Source organism: Atractosteus spatula, chromosome 4 (genome assembly GCF_055471065.1).
Source record: "Atractosteus spatula isolate fAtrSpa1 chromosome 4, fAtrSpa1.hap1, whole genome shotgun sequence".
Classification (NCBI taxonomy): Eukaryota; Metazoa; Chordata; class Actinopteri; order Semionotiformes; family Lepisosteidae; genus Atractosteus; species Atractosteus spatula.
The window spans coordinates 60,351,240-60,377,490 of record NC_142709.1 but is presented as its reverse complement, the minus strand read 5'-3'; the positions used below and the strand labels follow the sequence as shown (position 1 = coordinate 60,377,490).

General features: G+C 41.4%; 2 protein-coding genes across 5 annotated transcripts; one reads left to right on the top strand and one right to left on the bottom strand.

Moving 5' to 3' along the window:
- Positions 1–28: 28 nt before the first annotated feature.
- On the bottom strand, positions 29–6,559 carry lrrc31 (leucine rich repeat containing 31). 2 transcript variants are annotated; one of them, XM_088913691.1, is made up of 11 exons: positions 6,463–6,559; positions 5,756–5,814; positions 5,273–5,506; positions 4,764–4,913; positions 4,351–4,518; positions 3,841–4,008; positions 3,340–3,507; positions 2,540–2,707; positions 1,809–1,973; positions 1,322–1,489; positions 29–936 (listed from the first exon to the last, which is right to left on the bottom strand). In XM_088913691.1, the coding sequence occupies exons 2-11, from the start codon at positions 5,766–5,768 to the stop codon at positions 548–550; spliced, it is 1,791 nt and encodes a 596-aa protein (XP_088769817.1). In that variant the 5' UTR covers positions 5,769–5,814; positions 6,463–6,559; the 3' UTR covers positions 29–547. The 2 variants fall into 2 exon arrangements, with proteins under 2 accessions (XP_088769817.1, XP_088769818.1); XM_088913692.1 differs by lacking the exon at positions 1,322–1,489 and having other exon boundaries at positions 462–936; positions 6,463–6,555.
- Positions 6,560–11,470: 4,911 nt separating this feature from the next.
- On the top strand, positions 11,471–24,763 carry samd7 (sterile alpha motif domain containing 7). 3 transcript variants are annotated; one of them, XM_088913316.1, is made up of 10 exons: positions 11,471–11,624; positions 14,575–14,722; positions 16,776–16,914; positions 17,731–17,854; positions 18,689–18,813; positions 19,528–19,606; positions 20,152–20,837; positions 21,132–21,253; positions 21,649–21,759; positions 23,993–24,763. In XM_088913316.1, the coding sequence occupies exons 3-10, from the start codon at positions 16,812–16,814 to the stop codon at positions 24,215–24,217; spliced, it is 1,575 nt and encodes a 524-aa protein (XP_088769442.1). In that variant the 5' UTR covers positions 11,471–11,624; positions 14,575–14,722; positions 16,776–16,811; the 3' UTR covers positions 24,218–24,763. The 3 variants fall into 3 exon arrangements, with proteins under 3 accessions (XP_088769442.1, XP_088769440.1, XP_088769439.1); XM_088913314.1 differs by having other exon boundaries at positions 11,472–11,624; positions 17,728–17,854; XM_088913313.1 differs by lacking the exon at positions 11,471–11,624 and having other exon boundaries at positions 14,528–14,722; positions 17,728–17,854.
- The last annotated feature ends 1,488 nt before the right edge of the window (positions 24,764–26,251 follow it).

The following is a 26,251-nucleotide window of genomic DNA, read 5'->3' as shown; positions in this document are numbered from 1 at the left end:
CTTTGCACTATAAAGGTCTCTCTTTATGTAGTTTCACAATCCTTTTTCCACTTTTTATTTGAATAGTTCCAAAAACCAATTTGACATATGATACCTTTTCACTGGATAAATAATGTTGTGATTACAATCTTAGTCCCATAATTAAAAAAATATTATATTTTTATATTTTTCTTCAGGTAAATAATGGTATAAAAATGCTATCTTTTGGAATTTAAAAACACTTTTAAAATGATTTGTCTATGTAAAACAGTGGGATCAAATACCGTGCCTTTCAGTTCTGGAGCATAAAAAGTAGGCATAAAACCGCCTAAATCATAAATCATTTAACACCCCACATATCATTATACATAAACTATAGAGACATAAAACCCTATTATCCAGGGCTAAAAAATGACTTAGACCATCAGTTTTCCTTTATTAACACTTGAAGAGCGTTCTGTTGTTGAGCCGCCTTCTGCTGATTTGCACCTGTTCAACAGCCGAAACGGTCTTCTCACTTTTCAGCGTGGAATTATCCCTTAGGGAGACAAGCATCCACTTTTTTTTATCATTTCTCTATTGTCTTCCCAAGATGCCGGCTGTCTGGTTCCCCTTCTTCCGACCCTGTGGAGGACTGATAGCAGCTGAAAGTGATGTTCCTCTTGCCGTCTCTGTTGAAGGCCTCCAGGCTGGCCCTCTGCTGGGCAGTGAGGACCCAGCGGTGCAGGCCCAGGTCAGCAAGCGCAGCGAGGCGGGGCAAGCAGCTCAGCAGGCTGCCCAGCCAGGGGGACGTGTCCCGGCGGGCAGAGGGACGCAGGCTGAGGTCCAGTTCCACCAGCTCCCGCAGACCCTCGGCCCTCTGGAAAAAGTGGGCCCAGCCCTGGTCCCCCACCGTGTCATTGTACGTCAGGTCCAGATGTTTCAGGTGGACGAGCGCTCCTGATCGTGAAACAGATGCTGCAGAAAAACAAAGCAAAAAAATACACATTGGGGTAGTACTGGTGATTTCAGTACTTGGCACACTTCAGCATAAGGGTAAGACAAATATGCTGCAAGCAACGGTACTTACACATTTCTGAACAGCTAGAAATATTTTTAATAGGATGTCTCAAAACCGTTCCACCATATTAACATAGTCAACTTGAAATAATCATTTTCAGAAAAAAAACACATCTTAATGATGTTAAGAGGGTCCAAAGGGGTGTAAGGTAACACTCATATTAACGTTTTGTGTTTGAAGATGTCGGTTTCTTGTTGTATGGCTACCCTAGAATTTTCTTCAACAGGTAAAATCCCTCCGGTGTAACAATTCCAGTCCAGTGCAACACTGCTCTTTTCATACCTAAGTGCACCATGTCTTCTGTGGTCAGGTTGCAGCTGCTCAGCTTCAGTTCTTGCAGGCGAGATTTAGGCTTCAAGGAATCCAACAGCATCTTGAGGTTCCCCCCCACACACTTATTCCAGGACAAGTTCAGAGTCTCCAGCTCACACAGTTGCTGCATCGCTTCAGCTACACACACACACACACACACACACACACACACACACACACACACACACACACACACAGAGCAGTGAATGAACAATATTCTCCATATTTAAAGAGCTGTTGCATCTCACGATCTGTTGTGAAGATTGTGATGTCTACTGCAGGGCAGCCTCAGCATGCTGTTTAGCAATGAGGACAATTCAGCATCTCGAAAGAGGAAATCTGAAAAAATATCCCCTTTTTTCTCTACAACTAAAGACTTCATTATAAACAAGAGGCAAGGAAATGAATGCTGCCCACATGGAATCAACTGTGGTTTCTTGTGCTTAGACTTGGGTACCTAGCGATCGGTAGGAGTCTCCAGTCAGACAGCAGTTGTACAGCAGAATTTGCCTCATCTTTGACAGTGGAAGGCAGGGAAACAGCTGTTGGGATACGCCACCAATCTTCTTATTGGATGATAAATCCAGCACTCTGAGGTCACAAAGGGAAGTAGCCACCTGGTCTGGGAAGAAGCAGAAGGCCCTTCTTCAGCAATGGGAGTGTGAATGGCTTTAGGTGAAATGCTTTCAAAAGAATCAAAAGTGTGAATTACCTGGTTATTTAAAGGCATAAAGAGACTTAAAAAAACTACCAACACAAATCACATCTTTATTTTAATTCTGAGAGAATGTCTTCTGTTTTCCTGCATAGCTGCAGTATGTGTGCCTCAAAAACTGCACTTTCCTGCATTCTCATACATTTATTGCTCTGTAAAACTTTCTTTTTGAATGTGGGTAGATGGAACAGTTCATAAACATTAGGAAAAGCAAGGTTCAGTTATTACAGAAAGTACTTCTCTTGGTTATATAGAGGGTTCGGGCCAATTCCAGTTATAAAAATTCTAGTTTTCAGACCATCTCCTAATTCCAGTTTCTTTTTTATATAGTGTCCTTCGTATTACCCAAGTTATGGTGAGAACTCTTCCCAAATCTGGCTTCAAGATCACACAGTATGGTGTAAGCTGTACAGTATGTCTCTCTCCCAGCTGTACTCTTCCTGTACCCAGGGCTGGTGTGACTGAAGACTTACTAAGAGCTGCCATGTCCTCCTCTGTCAGGCAGCACAGGTGTAAGTCCAGGAGCTGCAGGTGTTTCAGCTGAGCCATGGGAGCAGCCCCCGGGGCAAACCCACCGGCGGCCTCCTTGTTGCATGACAGGTCCAGCTGCTGCAGATCTGGCAGGAACTGGAAAGCGCTGCCTACAGGTACAACAAGGGCTCAGTGCAGTCAGGGAAACTAAGAAACCTTGGGGAACTGAACTGATTAGGTGAGAAGCTGTTTTGTTTGATATGCATAAGTGTTCACAGAAATAAATCAGTTTATGCTAAATGAAGTTCTAATTAAAGTTCAGGAGGGATGAGGGCAGTCAGACTAAGCCATCAACCCACAACTAATCCTGACGTAATTTTTCTCAGATTCCCATCTCACTCACACCTCACTCGCTCACTCCTCTTCCTCACTCATTTTGCATCCCTCCTCCACCCTGTCTCCAATTTGCAGCTATCCCTTGGTTGCCTTTTCCCCGGACGTGGGCATCCTAGCCTCCTCGTCCTGTGACCAGGAGATGGACCCTCAGCCAAGCGGGTTAAGCCAAGTTTTCAGACGCTCATTCTATTTTCACACATTATTTGGCTGCCCTCATTCCTCGTGAAGAAATATTAAAAAATAAATATGTAAGATACCAAAGTAATGTTTCTTTTTTTGGCCATTTATAATTTTCTGCAGGTATAATCTAATAACATTAGCAAGGGTTCTCGATGAGTATTACTCATACAAAGAAAGTCCCAGTCAGCCCTTGGCACTGTGTTGTGTTGTATGGGTGGGTCCTTACCCAGCGTATGAATGCTGTCCTGCTGCAGTCCACACAGGTGCAAGCGGAGAGCTCGGAGACGAGGGGTGTGCCTCAGTTGTGGGGTCAGATCCCTCAAACCCCCAGCCAGGAGTTTATTGTCAGACAGATCCAGAACCTCCAGGTGAGGCATCATACACAGTACCTGGCCTAAAAAACATGGATGCACTGATGATGCAATACAGTGGGTCACTGCAAGGCTTTGGTTTTGAATGTGACATAGAGGCACTCTTGTGGACCTTTAACAAATCTGTACACTTTTTCTGTAATTAGGGCCCTGTGTTCAGTTAGTAAGATCATTAGACAGATTAGTTATTTTTATTTAAGAATCACAAGACAGCTATGATTATTAGCCAGTACTTAACCTGAATCTACACATTTCTCTAACTACACAATGCAGCTACCCGTACTTAACCTACAGTGTCAAATCAAGAGATCTGTAACAGGTCACTTAATGATGATGACAGATGACCAAGTTGTTACCCAGAGTTTCTGCATCCTCTGCAGTGAGCTGACAGTCCACTAGATGGAATTCTTTCACCTTGCAAGCACGCACAAAGCACCTTGCGAGACACTGCAGGTTCCCTCCAATGCAGCTGTTCCAGGACAAATCCAGAACCTCTAGCATCGGGATGTAATCGAGCGCTTCTCCTAAATTGCAGATAGGACAAGGAAGCATTTGAAGGAAAACAAATGGATTTCATTTTGTGCAAACCAGAATTCATCTGTTTCCATCCGTTGCTTTGAATCCATGAAGCAGTGCAACAGCATGCAAGCTTAGAAAGTAAAACTACAGTTTCAAATTGCAAAACAAGTTTAGCAAGTGAACGGACACAAGGTGGAAATTGTTTGTCTTAACACTTCAGTTAATTAAAGCTGCTTGTCAGTGTTGGTGCCATTTATGGATGTGTGTGGGTGGTTTCTCAGGGTGCTGTCTGATCTGACATGATAACTAAGGGGGATATCAAAGCGTACAGAGCAAGCTTGTCCTACCTAGTGCTGTGACATCTTCAACTGTAAGTCTACAGCTGCTGAGCTTCAGGGTCTTCAGTTTGTTTACATGCTGGAGGTGAAAGGTCAAAGCCTTTAGTGAGCCACCAATTAAATCATTCCAGGAGAGGTCTAGCTCCTCCAATAGTGTCAAGAATGGAAGCATTGTTGCTGTAGGAGACAGAAAAAAACAACAAATCCATACAGAGTCACTGTAGGATTATAAAAGGTGTTGGAAAAAATGAGACATCTGGTTAATTGATTATCTATTTTTTTCATTTCAACATACAGCTTTACTACTTTGCATATCAGTTTAAAAAACTTGTATACTTTGAATTAGTGCCATTTCTCCACAATGCTATTTTCTGACAAATCCATGCAGTGAGAAGGACCAGAGTGTGGACTCCACTGCTCACCCAGTTCCACCACATCTGTGGCTGTGAGGTCACAGTGGCTGAGACTCAGTATCTGTCTGTCCGGCCTCTTCCCCAGTTTCTGGGCGAACTGCTTCACGCGACCCCACCCCACCACTGAGCACACATCAGAGTCCGCGGGGTCCCCACCTCCTGGGAGCGCAGAACAGAATAGACAAAAGGGAGAGCAGGTACAGCAATACTTTACTGCAGTCTTAAGAACAAAATGTGGTGAATAACATGCAAAAAGGTCAAATGTTACCACTATTACTGTTACCGGTGGTTATTTCCTACATTGGGGTTGGTGCTTGAGAGTTTTAGAGGAACCTTTAGATCAGAAACAAAGGCGACATGAGGAAAACAACTGACTTCATCTCCAAATAACTTCAGGCGCTCAGCTGAAGGTCTGTGGTGGAATGAAACCCTGATGACACCAACCCTCGGGAACTAGAGCTGTCCGTCGGTCCTTTGCATGAAACCCAGATACAGTAGCTTTCATATCTCAAGATCACCTGTTTGTGGTCCAACATTTTCCTTGCCCCCCGCTGGGGAACTTTCTTTGCTCTCACATTCCTTCGTCTCAGAGTTGCCTTTCCCCCTTTTCTCCGAGTTTTCGGATGGCCGGAAGAAACGGCTGACTGAGGGCCGCTGACGGCTCTCGGTGAAGGATTTCTTCCTCCGGATCTGATTCATGATCAATTCAAAGGGGGATCTCTTCTGGGAGCCCTCGTCTCGCCTCTGGGAATCTGCAAGGTGTCGTGCAGTCAAAGGCTCTCTTTACAGAATAGGGTACATGCACTCATTGTACAGAATTGCACAGAGTTCTTCAAAACATTGGAAAATAAAACCATATACAAGAAATGGTCATAACACAGATGTTACAAACACAACTTTGTCCAAATGCATACAGTATGCGAAGGTATGCATTTCACAAAAGAATGTGTATGACTTTCATTTTTTCCAACAGAATTTTTTCGATACAATTTAACACCCACCTAAATGTTCCATGGTAGGATTTTGCCACAGCAGTCAGGTGGAAAAGGTCTGCACAGTTCTGGAAAGGAATAAGACAATGTGAATCCATTTAAAATAAAATAAAAAAATCTATAATACAGAGGCAGAAGCATGTATAACTTTGATTCAGGATTAGCTAGAGTTTCATACTAAGCAGAATCAGAAATATTCTATTGTCATTCTACTCCAACTTTTCTTGCATAATTCTCAGTCGGCCACAGATTATAAAAGTTCAAAAGATACTTAACTGTTATTTACGTCTTGTCCTGAAATAAAACAATTGTATCTCTTTTAAATGTGCACCTTATAAGATTATCTCCATACAGAAATAAAAGAATCAGAATTATGAATCAGCTAATTAGTTTAAAGATGCACCTTAATTAAACATTCGTGCTAGGTATATTTCCTCACTAAAGCAGCACAAAAATAATCAAAACATGAAATGTATCTGCCTCGCTTTTTTAATTGGAATCCTCAATGATTTTAATGATACGTCCATGATGCTGTGTGGTTACCGGTTGAAACTTAATAAGACACAGTGAACAAGAGCCTGTCTCTAACCACTCCATATAGGAACTGACATCCCACCTAGAATTCATTAATTCATATTAGGAACGTTTCCATTCAAATGATATTTTAATTAGCTACAAACAGCGGGCTAAAAGCAACATACCAGTACATAAATTACCTTATTTGTAAATCGGTCGGTACCTCATTAGATTTGCTGTTTTCTGGTGTTTGTTGTTGCTGTGTTCCTACCAGGATTTAATCCAGGAAGTAAACCTTCCGACGTGCTGTACTTTGAAACCTAAGATCAGGTGAATATTCAAATGAGCTGAGATTGAGACGCCAATTCTCTCTCCACGTAAGGTAGTGAAACACCCTTCTGTATCAGAAAGATCTTCCACTTTCTGATCACAAATGTTAACAAAATGCAAAAACACCGGATTTTCAATATAAACTTTCTTAAAGATGTATGTAAATATATCAGTTCGGACTATATTTCTACTAGCACCTGTTCTGTGCTTGTTGCCACACTGTCTAGCGTTACTTCATACATGTATGTGATTATACGTTTTTTTTATTTTTGAAAAAAAACTTGAATTGCTTTCCTGTTTTTTAAGTAAACCGACTTAGGTGTAAATCGTATTGGATTTGACACATATCTATGACAATGTCTTGTTTAGTCTAATGTAACTTTAATTAACTTTCTCTTTGTAGTATATCTTGTAATCGATGAATCGTATATTTCCTGTTCCGTTTCTTTAGCATTTTATTTTTGCTTGTGATATATTTATATCTGTAAATGAAATCATTCACATTCTAATGAATGTATTATTAGTATAACATCACTGTTTTCAAAAATACACAGGGAATGGCAGACGTGTAGTGTCTTTTCATTCAGCTGCAGCAAGTAAAGAATTTATGGAGCTATAGAGGTTAAATCAGCTCTTATCCTTTCTGCCCCATTGTGACACTATAATTCAGAGTACACTCGGAGGACAGAAATCCTTTAGAAAAGATTACACCCTGCAGATGCTTTAATTAGAGGTTTAAATGTCTTAATGCTTTATTGTTAAGTACTATGTTTGCCACTCCGTAAGTTGCACTGAAGAGAGACATCGACTCATGTACATTGACTCCGAATTTGACCTTTTAAAAATAATAGCCTTTTTTATTTATTTCGAGTCAATAAAACTTTCACATGCTTGTTTCTGCATCCCGCAAGTTATATTTATATAGGAAGCGCTTTTCGTCCAGTCTGACCAGTATCATTTTGGTTTCAGACATCTAATTAACTCGCCATGCAAAAAAAAAAACCTACTTCATCTTTTAGCCAAGAGGACTTCACCAATTCATATTAAAAACAAGCCAATACCCAGATAGACAAGTGTAATTACAGAACATCACAATGTCCAGATAGCCATGATCAAACTTCAACTCAATCAAGTCGGTCTTCTAAATAATCAGATGATGCCTATAGCAGCGCCGTTAAAAACGAACTCAGGACCCGGCAAGTTGTTTTTGTAACGAGATGAAGTCTGATCACCATTCCTACAACAATGCAATGAAAATATCTACATTTCGGCGTAAGATTTAAAGCTGTTGAAGATCAAAAGCTGATACGTTTAAGCCTTCAGTCCTGGTAAGATCCAATGTGCTTATTCAGCTGTCCAAAGGTTATGTGCTTGTGATTGGGACATTAGGACCCAGGAAGAATCTTTTTACATTGGCAATAGAGTTACCCTAATCCATCAAAGCTGTTTTTTTGTGCGTGTGTGTGTGCGCGCAGCTCAGTAATCAGATCAATGTTGTCGAAGGCCCCGAACTCAAGAGGGCGCGACTGGAACAGAACCAGGACGAAAAGAAACTGGACCTTCTGACATCTTGACAGAGGGGGGAAGAATTTCTCTTGCAGCCACACGTTGTCTTCGAGCCGGCTGCAATGAAGTTTATTTTGGCGACATTTTTTTAAATACGTTTTTTTTAAAAAAAATTGTACTACTTATGAATGTAGAAATATATATCTTACAACCCAAGCACAGACAGAAGACTGCTGTTTCCTGTCTGTCCTTAAGTTAACTACTTAATAAATATGTTGTCGTTAATTTGTATACCCATATGTAAAAATATAATACTGCTCGTCATTCGGCCAATGACGTTTTACAATGGCGTTATACAGTGAGATGGTACAGTACCTTGTTACGCTTTCTGGTGTGAAGACCTCCACAAAATCGAATGATAGCCTGCGGGAACTCAGTAAAAAAAAGACAGGAACGATTTTCTGAACAGTCCATCAATACACGGATATGAATACACTTGCTCTTATTAAAGTGTTCAGAAACGTTACATGGTTTGGCGGTGTACTAACGGCTACCGTGGAAGTGGTGGACTCCAGTCTCATGTGTGGTTCTCCAGGGCACCTATACTTTTTTCAGGATCTTAAACTTGCGTTTGCTTTACTCTGCCGCGCTGATGAATTTATGGCGTTCAGATATATCTTGAACCAACGAGTAGTGTTATACAATCAGCTAGCAATTAAGAAATCTCGATGTTCTGCATAGCCTTGGAGAGTTTGTGCGTTCTTGAGAATTATTTTTTTTTTATTGAACTGCCATTATTACTGAACTGAAAAATACCCGATTGTGCAATTTATCGTTTTAGCACATTAATTGCACCTTTGTTGATTGCAACATGTTTTGAATGTACTTTTACTGTTATGGTATATAGAAAATATGGTAATAGGCGTAATTGCTAAAAAAAAATCAAGACTTTGAATGCTATGCCCTACGGAAGCGCATTGCAGCCATCAATGAGAAAAAAAAAACATTTCATGTGTTATCTCGTAATTACGATATAGCACTGTACATTATCTCGTTAGGACTGGATAGTAAATTATCTCGGAATTGCGAGATAGTACATTCTCTTGTACTTTGTGTGATAATCACGCTATAGCACAATTACTGTACCATACCTACATGATCGTTAGCGTAGTTTCAGTTTTAAGCAGTGGAGTGTTCCATCGCACACTCGTTATTGTTTAAGGGTAAGCGTGAGTAGCTTCATGGTTAGAGTGATTGTCTTCACATTAGGTACACATTGTTACATTTTATTCTGAATAAACCCCAGCTGAAAGCAGTTCCGCGCACATTCTTCAGCGCCGGACATTGTCCGGAGCACTATCCCCACAGTCCCAGCTTTCCAAAGTCCCAGAGCTACAGTATCGGTAGCTTCTCGGTGGTGTCATTACACATTGTTAAAGGTTGTTCATAAACTCTAATGATGATTGGTATCTCGTACTAGAAAATTTACTATCTTGTAATTACGAAATAACATATAATTACCTAATTACGAGATAGCATGAAATATTTTTTTTCCTTGATGGCAGTAAAGCGCTTCCATACTATGCAAAACACAGGTATTAATATCAGAAGGAGAAGCAGACCTGTTGAGGACTGGTGGTTCTCTGAGTGCTTCACTTCTTTTAAACTGCCTTTCGATATCACAGGGTTGAATATGTGCTTGAAGCTGAACTGAAAGATCGCCTTTTAGTAAAAGGCCTTTCGAAATCAAAACCATGATACTAGCATATTGTGTCTATGAGATGGGAGCTGCTGTGCTTGTGTATCCAGGGATGAACTGGAACAGCTCCTAAATCCTACTATATTGTGGGGTTACAGAGGAAGTTTGAGAACTTACCAGGAAGTGGGGAGTGTAGAAATGAGGCTCAGTGAGTTGCTGTGTGGTCAGGCAACATTACTACACCGAGCACAGTGTCTCATATGTCTTTTCTGCAGGGTAAAAGGAATCACAGTAAAAGGAGAGTTCATATTTCACTGAAAAAAAACATCTGTTCATTTCTGAATTTTTAAAAAAAGACAGAACAGGTCACTGCCATCTTCGTCAGATAGTGACACAGATAAGTAACAAAGGGAAATTAACAAAACCCTGTGATAGGTCCCATCCAGGCATCCAATCGAGGGGGAGAGCTGTCATCTTCTGTCTGTCCTGCCTCACACCCTGCGATTCCAGGATAGGCGCTGGCCCGTCACAGTGCTCACCAGGATAAGCTGCTTTCTGATGCTGGTGTGGGCGGGTAAATGGTGAAATGGAGACATATTTAACAAGACAAATTCAATAAGTCCAAACAGGGATTCAGGGTCTAGTTTTATACTTCTACACAAACATTAATATTCATAATTTGATCAATATTGTGTTTGTTTTGAGCATCTTTCTTGTATTGACCTAACTGTTTGGGGGTCCAACGTTTCCACTGTTTATTTAGTCCAGCTGTTATTTTTTGTTTATAGTGATTAATAATTGGAAAGGAAAACGTAAAACTGTACTATCTTCACAAATTTAGCTATTGATTCGGTCCGATCTATAGAAGCACCTGTCAAATAAAGAGCCTGGCAGTTATGCTGTAAGAACATACTCATATACAGTCCATTTTTTTCAGGCGGCTGAAAAAAGCAGTTCCACACCACATGCTCAGTCTCCAAATCAGCAAGAACAGGAGCATCTCGCCAAAATCTTGTACACCTGACTATAGACTAATACTCTTTATCCTAGCAGTATTTTTAAAGAACAATTCTATATACTGCTTGGGGTGCTGTAAGCATTTAAGCACAAACTGTCAGATTAGGAAGTCTGAGAAGATGATCCCAGCAACACATTCAGCAGGATTTTTGCAAACTACCCACCGACAGTCTTAGGCCAGGTTCCTAAGCCTCAAAACACCAGAACTGCTTCTGTAAAATGTATCAACAAGAACATAAATAAGTATAAACAAAACCAAGATTGTTAAGGAGTACAAAAGCAACTCTCACGGACTGTTGTGCTGACGATTCTTTTATTATTGAAAGGTAGCGGTGTATTTAGATGTCTTATACAGTCTTAAGTGCTAACAAGAGATTATCAGGGTAAATGTTGGAAGAGGTTTAACCTTCCAGCTTAGGCAGTACTCATGTAATTACATATTCGCTGCTGTGCTCACCACGCAGTTGAAGGGGAGATCACAGTGATGTCAGGAAAGGGAGGGCTTAGCTCATGGGATGAAGCATGCTAATGAAGATAAAACGAATCTGTATTTAAAGGTCTGTTTTTGCTAAGGCAGTTTTCTTGGCATGGAAGGCATAGGCGTGGTTTCTAAGCTGTCAGACCAGCACTCCTTGGGCTCCAAAGCGAAAGTGCCTCAGTGGTTGAAGTCCTGGTTTGGGTGTTAGTTTGTTTTTAAGTCATACACTTCTTTTTTTTTTTTGCCTTCTTCTCTTTTTCACATTTAGATGTTGTGGGGCAAGCTGAATTCACACCATCTTGATCTTGTTGCTGTTGGCAGGTGCTTTAAGGGTGAGTTGAAACCCTGACTTCAGGCTTGTTTGCATCTTTCCTCCTTTTGCTTTTGTGATGTGGTCTAGGCCTACTCCTGCACCTCCTTCTCTAGCTGAGGAGATGTTATCTGTGTAAATGGTGTTGCTCCACATACAGCAGCATCTCTCAGAGGAGACAATGTGTCAACCTGTCACTTCTGCCTCTTCAATACTATGAGAATGCTGTGGTTGTTTTCTACAATTTAGAGAAAAAAAGTGTGAACCCACTTATTGAAAAGATTTGGAGTGTAAATATATTTATACTTATGTAAATGCATTATATACATTATATAAAATGGTCTGGGGGCAATGTTTGTCAAAGTTTGAAAGATACAGTATGTATCTAAATATTTATTTGAAGAATCTTACGTAATATCCTAGTAATTAGCTGTATGACCCTGGAACTCTGTATAAGCTATTTTATACTGCAAATATGTCATATGGTGTATTTACAGATAAATATCACTGACCATTTATTTTTTACAAGATGTGTGGTTTGATTAGTGGGGATTCAACATGTTGACTTTATTTGTTTTTAACAAATCTTTTTCAGATTGTTTATCCATTTTTACTATTATCTAAACAAATTGGTCTACCTAGACATTCACATATTGATTAAATCTCTTCTTAAACACAGCAGTGCTCCACAGTATAAAATAACCTACAGTAGTCATGTAGACTTGCTATTACCACTGTATGTACGGAAGTACCCCTAACACAAGTTAGATGGCAGTTTGGCGATCCAGCTTTACAAGTTTAAGCAAGCCTTGATCTTCCTGATACTGTAAGTGTCACAATGTCAGATGACAAGTAATTCAGAATTAACTGTCAAATTCTCCCTGCTGAATTCTGTTCCAGTATTTTCTGTTGTTTGTTAGAATTTGTGGTTGCTTTGGATTTTAGTGAATCAGTGTTATCTGTCTGAACTGTATTTGAACTACAAAACGTATCATATCACTCAAATTTTTTTATTCTGATGAAAGAATGTGATCTCCTTTAAGTCTTGATAAAGGCAAAAAGGTTTTCTGATGCTTTATAATCTAAATATGTGCCCAGGATTTTCACAGTTGGCAGGATTGGAAGGAACTCTTTTAATCTGTATTTTCAGGCTCTTGAAGGCGGTTCTGAGTCAGTAAAGACAGGTCACAAGGAGAGAGACAGACTGTCAGAGACAAAGTAAGAGGAGGGTTAACAAAGAGAGGACAGACACTGCCTTCACCCCGCAACAGGCAAGAACAAAATTCTCAACCCCTTATAGTTATGAGAAAAGAGGAGGAAATGTATGGATCAGTTTAGCATTCCAGAACAACAACTGTACACTCTCAGTTCTTCATTGACCATTGAATAGAACACATATGTTTGATCAGATGCTTAATTTTTTTTTTTTATGCAGTTACAGTAGAAATCTTAGACAATGTGATGCACAAACATATTTTAACCACCTTCTACCTTTAAAAATATGAAAGACTTCGTGGTATTGTTTTCAGTTCTATAGCCAAAGTGTTGGAAAAAGTGAGAACTGCCTGTAGGCTTTTGAAAGCTCTCTGCTTTTGTAGGCATTGTGGGGGTTTTCCTAGTGAGCAGATCTTTAAGGATCTCTTTATGAGTGTTTGACAAGCTTCCCCCTCCCACACACCAAGATATAAGCATCTGTCTGTGCTCCTGCTCGTTGATGAGCAGGGTCGCACTTTTTCAGTGTCTGCTGCTAACCGTCTGTTAGACATGTTTCCATTTACAACCATCTGAAACCAAACAGAAAATCATACTGTATAATTCCTCACACAGAAAGTCTCGGAAGTTTTGTCTCATTTAACTGTCTAATTTACCACTAGTGCAATAAAAAAATACATTGTGTGATGTGTATGCCACATTTTGACACTCCTTACTAATCTGATTACGGCACAGCTTTATCCAAAGGTGTTTTCAGGACGTCCTGGAGGCTAATGGAGGGGGATAAGATTAGCACTTGGGTGTATTGGTAGGGCTGCTTACAGCCAGGGTTTGCTGAGGGTAAAACTCTAAAGGCTGAGATTAACTCTAACACATCTCTTTAAAGTGCTGTATAGCCAGGATTTAACTAATAGGATCACAGGAGAAGTAGGAGGCTGGATGTGGGGTGAGGGGTTGGCGAGTAACAAGACTGTATATAGGGGCTGACAGATGTTACTGGCAGACTTTTGGAATAACAGGGGATTAAGGTACAGGGATTAGAAGGGTTTGACAAGGAACTATGGGACAGTTGTTAACGTACAAGCAAGACGCCTGAGATAATTACCCTCCTGGATGAAATCAGCATAATCCACCCCAGTCCTAGTTCAGGAGCGTGATTGTGATCTCTTTCACCTTTTTTGTCTTAATGGTGGAAAAAAGGTCTGTTTTTATGAGGGGAAGGAGAAAACCATTAAGGTTATAGTGTACCCAGTGGCAGAGGAATTGCTGTCTTTTTTTTTTGCGACGGTACATCTTTCAGAAAGTGATAGCAGTCCTACCTCTTGGTACCTCTTACAAGACTGCAGTGCAAAGGTGTCCGTGTTTCACCAGCACAGTAAGAACAAGCTCGCTTGAACCTGTCACGTTAGCAAGCCAGCACACAGGATGTGTGCTTTTGCACTTCATACAGTCATATCCCAGACATCATCAGCTTTGAAAGAGCCACATATACCATCACCAGTAGACCACATAGCCTGGGTCCTAAAAGAGAAATTAGCATCACTGTTTATCACACCTACTTGACGTAACCTCCTGTATTCATGCTCACATTAAATTTTTATTTTTGCATGTGCATTTGCAACAAGGTACAGTATTTTTTAAGCAGTCTTTCATATTTTCCATTGAAATACATGGGTAAACCTGACCAGGGACTTTCCGTTTGTGGGCCTTCTAATGTGTGATGCTTCAAGACAGAGACCCTGTGCCTTTTATCTCCTCAGCCTCGGCAAGGAGCCACTGCTTCGCTGCACGGGCTCCTCTTCACATCTCCGTCTGCCTTCGGCTGTTTCTGAGACAGGAAAGAAGCAGCAGCTCTTTTCAGAGTGGAAGCTCTGGAGGAGGAACCAGAACACGGCCAGGCTCCTGCAGGTATGTGACAGACTCTTTCTGCCTCAGAAGGAGAGACCACTATAATTATGAGAAACAATTGTTCTCGTGTACACCAGCTATCGTTCTGGATGTTGGGCGCCACGGGGGCACAGTGGTTCACAACGCTGCCTAGCAGAGCTGGGGACCGGGGTTCAATTCCAGGGCCGCTACCTCTGTGACGTTTGAGTGCTCTCCCTGTGTTTGCATGGGTTTCCTCCCTCAGTCCGAATACATACTGGTAGGTTCATTGGCTTCTGAGAAAATTGGTCCTGGTGCAAGAGTGTGTTTGTATCAGTATGTACCCTGGGGTGGACTGGTGTCCTGTCCAGGTTGTATACTGCCTTGAGCCTGTTGCTTGTTTGGAGAGGCTCCAGCCCCCCAGTATCCCTGTATTGCCTAAAGAGGTTAGTAAATGTAAGGATGGGTGATTAAGTGTTAAAGAGCAGACTTGGTGTAGGAATTCCCTTAACCTTTTCATTTTTGCTCCTGTTTCCTTATTGAAGTTAAAATTATTCCTGTGTTGAGTTAAACAGTATATTATTAGCTGTTTATCTACAGATTGGCAGATAAAACAAGTTTTGACAATGGAAGAACGTCGTGGCCTTTCTTGACCCTCGAGAGATAGATACAGTAAATAGATACACAACGGAGGCTGGAGTTCGGTCTCTTAATGAAAAAAACTGTGACTATGTGTAAACAAAAATGTAAATGGCCTTCTATTGAGCCTTCAATTAAATTCACATTCGGGTATGTGAGACTGAAAAATGAACCTGGGATCGGGTACTTTTTGATCATTTGATATTTTTACTTTCACATAAAACATAAATCAGTATTCTAGCTAAGAGCAAGAATAGGGTAATATCTTGAAAGTTTTAGGGAGACTTTAGCTGAGTTGAAGTTCTTGTGACGTCCATGTAGGGAGCCTTTTCCTGACTGTCATGTGCAACCTTTAGTGATGGAATCTGTAAATTGCTAAAAACTTTAGCAGACAGGCAAGGGCCTAGCTCAGAAAAAAAAGACAGCCTGTTAGTCTTAAAAACAAACATGTACTGATGGAGTTATTATTGAAATTGCCTCAATGGACTTTCACCATAGAATACATTTCTTATATTTGACAGCGCAGTGCTCTTTCACAGAGCTGTTGGCCCATGTCCAGCGCTATCGCAAACAAATGTAGAATAGGCATTTGTATAGGCAGTTAGCCAGCTATGCATTGTAAAAGGTAGAATACAGTAGGAATGACAGCAGAACTTTAGTTCAAAACCTTCCAGGAGGAGAAACTAGCAATATGAACAGGTCACACTATAAAGGAGAGGTGGAGTGGGGGGACAATATGTACTGTATAACTGTGAGCTGAAAGGATGAGATAGATCTTCCTTAATTAGAGAGGCTGGAGATAACACAGTTTTGGGTATCTGAATTCAAATGTGGTTTCAATGAAACATTTTGTTTTATGACAGCTATTCTTGTGGTGGACACATAAACGGCAGTTGTCTAGTGGAAAGTGTAGTCTTTGACAGTTAGGTAAGAAAGCAAATAATGTCACACACTTGTAGAGGAGGAAATGGTGAGCCTCCCCCTGGTGGAATTATTGAGCTGTAATTGTCTGTTGAAGCTCCTTCAGGTGTGAAGAGGGCTCAGTAGCTGAAAAATGGTGTTTGTTCTTTCTGCTTTTCATTGTGGAATTAACCTTTATGCGATCCTTTGCAGCCAACACACACTGACACATCTCCCCACTTGAACCTGTATCTATTTAGCTGTATTTCTGTTCAGCACTCATAATTCTACAAATACAAAACCATTTGTTTCTGCTTAATCTATATATATATGTGTGTGCAAACAACATTCTTTATCTTTACAAACTACAAAACCACTCGCTTGACACAAATTACTAGAACACCCTTTATACGCCTGTCAGGCCCGCAGAAAACACCGTCGGCATATGTCCAGGCGGCCGACCTGCAATGACAAGAGCTGTGAATTTGGTCTGCGAAGTGATTCAGGTCATGATCCCGCGGAGCAAGAGGTCAGAGGTCTTTGTGTTTGTGTGCAGAGAGACGTTTCTGCACCCGGGAGAGCCCCGAGTGACATGACCCCCCGAGACCAGCTGAGGAAGATGTCGGCTCTGGGAGAACAGGGGCCTCTGGATGAGAAGCACTGGTACCGACTGGTCAACGGCATGTCTGCTGGGGGTACGAGCCGGCCCTTCGATGACATTTAATCTGCGGTCAAAGTGAAGCCAAGGCAATTTGGCCATGTACCATAAACTCATTTGTAGCTCTTGTGGACCAGAAAAGATCATTATGAGAAAACCTGGCATGCGTATGATTGAGAGCAGCACAGGTGCAGCAGCTCTGCCATAATCTTCGATTTGTGGTGATATGTTGTTTATGTACTATATGCATGAGCTCAGACTTTCGATCTTTTATGGAAAGAATAGCATGGTGGAGTTTTCAGATAGTAAAAATCCCCAAATAGTTAATTTTATCTTAAATGTTGGGGGGGCGGGGGTAATGCGCAGGTTACGTGCATTGTATCCATGTTATCACTTGGACCTCCTGGGTGTTAATGTGTTGAGTTGGTTTCCTATGTTATTTAGAGCTTCCTGTTTTTTCATCATATAGTTTAGGATGTTGCTTATAATGGCACTCGTGTGCTTGTAATGACACTGTAAATTTCTCCGCTCTGTAATATTAGAGGCTGTCCTGTTAAGATTAATTGGGATAGCTGTTATTTATTACCCATATACATATTTTTAACCATTCTTCTTTTTAATTAAAAAACGTGTCTGTGGGCATAATACACAGCTCAGGGACAGAGTTTCTCTTCACAGCTATGGAACTTATCTGGAGCAGAAGATTGGATTCTAACTTATAACTTATGAAGGTTTCCTTATTCCCGGTGAACGTGTTCCTGATTTTCTGGGGTCAGTCTGCACAGAGGAAGGGGTTCCCCATTGAAGGCTCAATCAGCTGCAGGGGCTCAGGGTGCTCCTTGTTTTCCAGCAGAGCTGCGGCAGAGACAAGAGCTGATCATAAGGAACCAGATGGCCATGAACCCCCAGCTGCTGGCCCCTGGCCAGCACAGACTTCAAGGCCTGTCCGCACCGTTTGAGCCCCGGCTCATGGAGAGGTAAACCTGACCCTGAGGCAAAAGCTTCTTTATTTTCTCTGATGCAACCATTGGTGCGGTCATGGTGGCACTGAAAAACAAAAACCGACACACAGCCACAGCTTTGTTACTCTATAAATGTTTTTTTTTTTCAATTAAAAACAACGCATGTATTCTAGTGTACCCTGTGACCCTGAATTGGAAGAAGCAGTTAGAAAATGGATGGATGGAAAAACAATACAGACCTTCCTTAGGGCGTCAAGACGTCGCCTTTTGTTCACTGTTTGTGGTTTGAGTCCCAGGCCCTGCAGAATTCGCACGCACAGTGAGCTCTTTTCGAGCCACCTCAGATTCCGTCAGTATGGGCACTCGTGTTCAGCACAAGACCTGGAGGAAATATCAGGTGCTCAGATCAAAATGAGAGCGCCTACTTTTGCACAGCAGTGACAGGAAGCTCTCATGGTGTACCACAAATGCTCTCTACGTTACCTAGAAACATTTTTCTAGCCCTCCAAAGCTGCCAATTCAGAATTTACAGAACTATTACCAAATTGTTATTTTCACATCAACTGCACTGTAATCAGATGCATATACATTTTTTTAATGCAAAACAGGAGAGTCTTTTGTTCATACGTCATTTTATTGTAAGAGCAGATTTTATCATTCATTTTCAAGAAATCAGATGTTAGGAAAGTTAGGCTTTTGGGTCCAGTAATTAAAGTTTCTTTATTTTCAACTGAATTGACAAAAGATTATTTTTCATTGTGTGAAACATTATGACACATTTAATCAGGTTAATTATTGCTAAGTATGTTTTAAAATACTCTGTACTCAAATACTTCATATGGTCTTCAGGGAACTTGTGCCACCATCTGATATGGTGCCATCAGAGACCAGGCAGATACACATGAGTGCTCACCTGGGTCCTCCTATCCCTCAACACTCCAGTGTCCTTCCAGGTCGGCCTTATCCTGGGGCAGGTAAGAGGGACTAAGCAGTCGGAGATGAACGTGTGGATTAGCAAACCGAACTTGAGCAGAAGTGGAAATATCCTCTGTCTATTCCACAGCTTGGCTACATGTACAGTAGAAATATAGCAAAAGAAAACTGTGGCTTCTCCTCGACAGGGCAGTGTCTGTGAAAGAATCATCAGAGTTGGAAAATAAAACATTGAACACACAATCATGTCAGTCATTTAGACATTTACTGCAACAGAAGTCATGTAATAATGTCAAGTCCCATGTCGGGCTTCAAGGGTTGATGTGCACTTTACACATGCAAGGGATTGCTTTAATTAATTTTTGTGGATACACCTTTGTTTCTTTATACCACATGTCACTTTTTAATGTTTATTTCATTTTTTTTTCAAATTTCTTTTTTAAAATAATCATTAAGGAGCAGGTTTTACCTTTTGATGCACTGTATAGTTACTGTATAGTCTTATATGAACATATGAAGGTTTGTTGGAGAAAATGCACAGGCAAGAAGTGTTGACCAACACTTACATTCAAGACCTTATTCCAAGACATTAAGCAACACCCCTGACACAATTAGATTTTTGTAGTTTAAAAATAATTCATAGTACAATTGCAGTTTAGCTTTACGATCAGATTTAGCAGCAGGAGATTCGGTTTATTGTGAGCTGCATTACCTGCTCCGCTGCCTGTTAAGATCTCACTGTCACCTTTCCGCAGGGTATGGGTTCCTGCCCACTGAACCCCTCGAATCTGTTGCTCGGCGACAGGAGATGATTCATAAACAGAACCTTGCCAGGTATGTGCTCCTGCTCATGTACAGTAGACATGTGCACAGCATGGAATCCATCGGTATCACCACATTGTGACAATACTCTCTTCAAGGAGTAACTAATCACTCGATTAGCCGCAGCACAATAAAGAGAGGCGCAACACTCATAACCAAAAATATTTTTTTAAACCCCCAACCACCCCACAATCACTTTCATGAAGATAATGATGAGACATTTTATGAAGTTAAGTCAGCCAAATGGATTATTTTGACAATGAAGCAAAGTTGTGAGGTCAGATGGCCAATTTTATGATTATCTGCCTTTAAGAATATTATGCGTTTCTTTGTGTCAAGACCTGCGGGGCACTGAAACAAACTGCACAGTTATGTGCTGAAATTGAGTCTGTGGCATCGGTCCAGAGCAGAAGCAGGTGGATGACATCTCGGGATCAGTTAACTTCCAGCAATTGAACTATCAAGAAGGATCAAATGCTGTCCTTTGCTTTCTCATGTTCTCATGTGCTTACATTTTTATTCAGAATCCTTGGAACATGTCTGTATTTTTTTTCAAGGATGGAAATGAATGCCATTCTTCACCAGAAAGAGCTGGAGAGTGCCCATCAGAAGGGAATGATGGGAATGGAGGCCCCCTTGATGTATCCTGGGATTCAGGCCAACGCGATGGCATTCCGGAGCAGGCAGCGGCTCCCAGAGGGACATCTCCCCAGTGACGTGTATGTCCACCGCACCACTCTGGAGGACCTGCAGGGCAATGCCCTCCTCATGTCCAGCAGCCCTTACCCTCCCATAAGTACTCTGCACAGAGAGAGGGGGCGGAGGCCAGGGAGGAGAGCGACCAATCACAAGAGTGCAGAGGGGAATGCGCTTGGTCCAAAGGGCCAATCAGAAGAAAAGGTTGTCGAGCAGAGTCCTGGAGGCTCAGGGGAAGAGAAGGAAGTGGACTGTAAAGGGGAGAATGGGAATGAGAATGTGAACAAGATGGACCAAAGTAAGATGGATGTCGAGCTGTCATCTGGAAGTGGGAAAAATCACAAAGAGTATGAGCAGGTACTGCGAAAGAACTGCAGCAGTCATGACAGCTGTACAGAACCTAGTAACTGCAACACGGCCTGCAGCACAAGTGACAAAGATCTTCCAAATCCCTGTTCTCTGGACAAATATGTGTATCCCTCAGCCAATCCGCTATCAAACTTGCCCTACGGATTTCCTGTTCCTGGAAATGGACTTTTACCTCCTGGTGAGTTCTGTGCAAATGTAAAAAATCATAATAAAATTGTAAAGATCACAGGTTCCACTAACACTTTCCTTCCTTTGAATGTCCTTTATCCTTTTGAGCTCTAAATATTTGTAGGATAATCCTGACAAAAGCACAAAGTCTCCAGTTACCCAATTAATACTTTTGTATCAAAAGACAAAAGACAGTACAGTACCTTCTTTCAGCACATAAAGCACACTGTTCAAATGTAATCTATCCTATAAATGCCCACGTGCCATTCAAGTACTAAATCTCTGATGGGTGCCAATGTCTTAGGGTCTCATGGTGTTTTCCTCAATGGGGAAGAGATGTCCTCCATTGAAGACATAAGGAAGTGGACAGTGGAAGATGTTTACAACTTCATCAATAATATTCCAGGCTGCTCTGAATATGCTCAGGTTAGTTTTTTCTCTCTTTCTTTCGAACTTCTTTCCTGGTAGAATATGTAAGATGTGGATTCTTTATTATTTTTCATATTTAGGAAAACATTTTGTGCCATTTCCTTTTCAGTCAAACACTATTGCTTACAATCTGGGCTGTGGAATAGATACCACCGATGGCTATGCGATCATCTGGCTAAGGGGGCAATGTAACATATAGCACGTGTGCATGGAGAAATGAAATTAACATTTTGTTGCCTAAACAGGTCTACTCATTACATTCCAGATTCTGTTGGCAGCTAAAACAACTGAGTGACACCAATATGCATGGACTACAATTAAAGAACAAAGTGAAATGGAAATTTGTGATACATGCTTTGCGTTGCTAATGACGTAATGTTAACTCTCTACAGACGTTCAAAGATCACATTATTGACGGGGAGACCCTACCACTTCTCACAGAAGACCACCTGCTTGACACATTGGGACTGAAACTGGGACCGGCGCTGAAAGTCCGATCTCAGGTAGGATCTCCCTTCAGAAGAATGCCACGCCTTTTCAAAAGTACATGCAGCCCAAGTGCCCAAGCTGCACCAAGCTCCCACCAAACTTGCTGTGCTGACAAATGAGTGTTGCGTACCTGGGGACTATGGGGCAGTGATTTGAGTGTAAGACGATCCTACACTAGGCGCCCTATTACACACCCTTAAGTCCTTTAGCTCCCTCAGTGACTGATGGGCAACAATGCACTTGAACTGCACCACTGCAGGATATGAGCTTAGACTCAAACTGCTGCCTCTGCAACACATTCCAGTACCAGGCTAGAAGACAGCAAGTGTCACGGACGTCCAAAGGGACTACCCGAGGGCAGCAGGAGAGCGGAAAAAGACTCATATGCGTAGCGGCGAGACGGGGAAAAAGGCCCGGGCTCGTTAGTGCAAAGAGTTCAGGACTGCCGTATAGAAACCTATGCCCTCAGGTAGCGGACGTGGGGCGACCTGGTCCTAGGTGGGTCTCAGGACATCCGAACGTCAATGCTGAGCCAGGGCAGAGTCCAAGACCCGGAAATATATAGCCCCACAGAGAGAGAAACACCGGAAGGACAGCAAATAACCGGAAATGAGAGACAGGACAGAGAAGGACCACCCTCTGGCTGCAGAGGGCGTGACAGCAAGACAACAAAGCTTAACAGATTTGAACGCTTCTGTGTTTGAAACCCCTGTAGCCTTGTTACAGTCAGACAGGTATTATATTATGGTTTTAGAGACAATGTACAGTGATCCAATTAACCCAAATGATTTTATGTTCACTATTTTTCCCAACCTATTACAATTTGCAGTACCGATGTTACCAAACCAACCAACAACAAACGGGACATCAAGATACGTTCAATAACCAATTTGTAGAGAAGTCCACCATAAATAAGCTAAACTTCCTTAGAGCCTTCTTAGAAAATGTTCTTACATTTTACCCTATGTATGACCAGTCCCAGATACCTGTAATCATTGAAAAGGTTTACAAACTGATTGTTTATTATAGTGGATTGCAGGGGGACTATATTTTTTCCTAAAATCAATAATAATATTATTCTGTTTCAACAACAGTTACCTCAAAAGAGAACTTGTTGCGCTTTCAAGTAATCATTGGTCTTGGGCCCGTGAAGATATTGTGAGGAGCTTAAAAAGTTGACAAGGGCTTTGTCGTCGGCACACTGAATATGTTTACATGTTTGCTCTCATCATCATTTGTGTCCAAAATATATCGGAAAGGAGACAAGACACAGTGGTGTAGGACAATCCAATAGACATATACATCACATAACCACTTTCCCACTTCTAAAAATCTTAAAACCCCTCTTTCAACTTTCCATTTTATTGGAAATTCTCAAAAGAGTTGTTGCATTGATAAGAGTTGCTGAAAGCAAAGGACAAAAAGGACAAAAGCTCACTAGAAATATCACACAGTTGATCATAGTCACACACATTATCTAGGACTGCACTCTATCTTGTAAGGATCCTTCGAAACTGCCTGCGGACCTCTACTGTGCCAATCTTAATAAGCTTCTCAGACTCTGGAAAGGCACATTTACAGCAGGAATAGGAAACATTTATAAATCATATTGGCATTATATAAACATTGCTGTCCTGAAGTGGCAGTATTCTCACACTGTGGTGCTCTTCCGGTATTTCCCGGTTAAAGACACATTGTGCAGCTTCATTTTGTTCTTTCCACTTACTGCATAGATCAAAGTTATTCTGAAGACTGCAAAGAAAGGCACACATGCACTTTTGTGAATGTTAATTATCTCTAAAGTTTTAAGCGTAGTTGAACTTATTTACTGAGTAACAACACTTCACCGTTTTAGATATAGGCGCTTGATTCTGTTGCAAAATGCTTTGTTCCTAGTAACACCCAGGTGGATGTCCGTCACACACAGATGTCGCACTCCCTAAGTGAGCGATGACTAGACTGGCCGCCAGAGGGCGCCAGAGGGAAACAATCTGTAAAAAGGAGTGAAGTATTGAACAGGTCTTGCCTAAGAGAATAGTCCTGTCCTGGACTAAACAGGAGACAAGTCTTTTACTTTTAAAATTTTGGTTTCACTTTTTGGTTCAACAAATGAAATGGACAATGAAATAACACAATGTGCTTAAGGTGTTTCTAGGCCTAATATTACAAAAACAGCTGACAATAAGATTTTATATTTAACCATAATTTAAAATGATCTTATGTGCATTTTACCCTTGTTCTCCACAGGTGTCGCGGCGTCTGGGAAGTATGTTTTACATGATGAACCTGCCTCTTGCTGCTACTGCCATGCAGTCAGTCCCAGAGAAAGGGACCGGCGATCAGTCCTCAGACATCAACTCTCCCCTTACCTGCAACACTGTGGAGCTGTTAAGCAGCCCTTGTCCAAGAGAGACTGAGAGCACAAAGCCTCCAGAACAAAGTTTAGCCCAGGAAAACATCTGCAATGAATAACACAATCTGTCCACCCTAAATCATGGTTGGTTGGTTTTTTAACTCACTGTGTTTGGTTTCATTCAAGCTAGTTGGATCTTGCTCTCAATGAAGTAAGAGAAGCTTTTATTTTAAAATGTCCTTTTAAGCAGTGGACCAACATGAAACTTATTCTCCAGTGTCCATTGTTTTTTTATTAACAGTGCAAATATCCTGTCTAACCTTCCCATTTGCATTTTTGGAGATTACAAAATATATTCCTTTGTCAAAATGGCATGATCTTGCCTGGGATATGAGAGAAGGATATGAGTTGGAATCCATTTTCCAGCCCCGAAGACAAGAAATTATGTCATTAAAAAATCTGAAGATAAATAACAGCAGAAATACCATGAATAAGCAGCTGCTGTCTTAATGTTAGGTTGCATAGTTTGGTACCTGTATTCTGTTAACATACTTGTTCATGTACATAGGAGCTGCTGAATGATCCAGCAAAGAGTACTTTATTTTTGTAATATGTGATTTTGTTATTCATGTTTGTCACGATAAATAAACTGTACTCATATGGTCTTTTTTGTATGCGTGTTTCTGTACCTTGATTTGTCATGATTGTAACCCAGAATGCGTTTTGCAGTATTATTTCTTTTTGAAATAGGTAGCTTTGATTTTGCCAGTGTATCATTAATGTCATTCTACAGATGCCTGGGCTTTACAATTTTCCTTCCAGAATTCTATGCCTGTTTAAATAGCTATATCAAGACAAACCTGAAGGGTAAACACAGCCACTGCAAATGTAGTGAAGAAGTGCCCTTTTAGTCACTGAACAACTACAGGATACACATGTGCCACTGTGGTAAACTTGAGAGTATGCACTTACATTGCTTTTAAAAAAAAGTGCACCCTGGTTTTTCACTTTGCTAATAATAACCATGCACTGTTGCCAGATTTGAAAATTCTGCGCTTGTCATGTTAGTATCTTGACACTGGTGAGGTCATTCACCCAATCTTACGTTAGGAGCTAATTGGTTAGAGAATCTCATGCATTCATCTCTTGAAAGAAGACGCGATTCGATAGGATAGCTGCGCAGCTCGTTCCATCCTTCTACAAGTCTTTGCGTAAAGAAGAGTCTCCAGTTTTCTGGTTTGTGTAATTGCACTCCCACATGGTTTCCTCTTGTGTCCTCTGGTGCAGGATTCACTGCTGATTCTGTCGAAGTCTGCTGGGTTAACGTAGTGAGGGTTTGGGAAAAAAAGGATCGAAAAACACTTTTTGACCTTAAAGGTTAGACTTAGAGACAAACCTTTGGGTGCAACAATTCAGGCTGCTCAGCCAGGCAGTTGTCTTTGTCAACAGTTGTCTTTGTCAACTAGAAATGTGGCGGGCCCATCAGACTGTCATCAATTTGACCTTCACTACATGTCCTTAGATTCCCCACAGTACAAGAGCTGCACATGCATTCTTATTGAATTTGCTGCTGTAAGACATGGAGCACTGCTGATGGATCCCAACCAGAGGGCAAGAAAGAGAAAGTGGAAAACCTTTGAGAGCGTTTAGGTATGCATTCACCTTAACATACTGACTCATGTCTTCTTAATTGAGCATATCCATCCGTCCACTTCCTAGCCACTCCTTCCAGTTTGGGGTCATGGAGGACCCAGGTTCTACAACAGACACAAAGGAAGGGCATATCCTGGACGGGACACCAGTCCGCCAGAGGCACTAGTCCACCAGAGACACACAGACACTCCCACACTCACGCCAGGGGTGAGTCCTCCCAGGAGCCAATTAATCTACCACGATGTCTTTGGACTGTGGGAGGAAACTGGAGAAACAGGAGGAAACCCGCATGAACACAGGGAGGACATACAAACTCCACGCAGAGAGCATCTCAGGTCCGGAATCAAACCCAGGGCCCCAGCACTGCGTCGCCGTGTCGCACTGATCTGGCATATCATCATTGCAAAACATGATTACATAATGAAATGCTGTCCTCTGGAAGAGAAAGTGGAGGAATGAGACATGGGGGCTCACGATGGTGTCGATTTCCACAAAAGGTC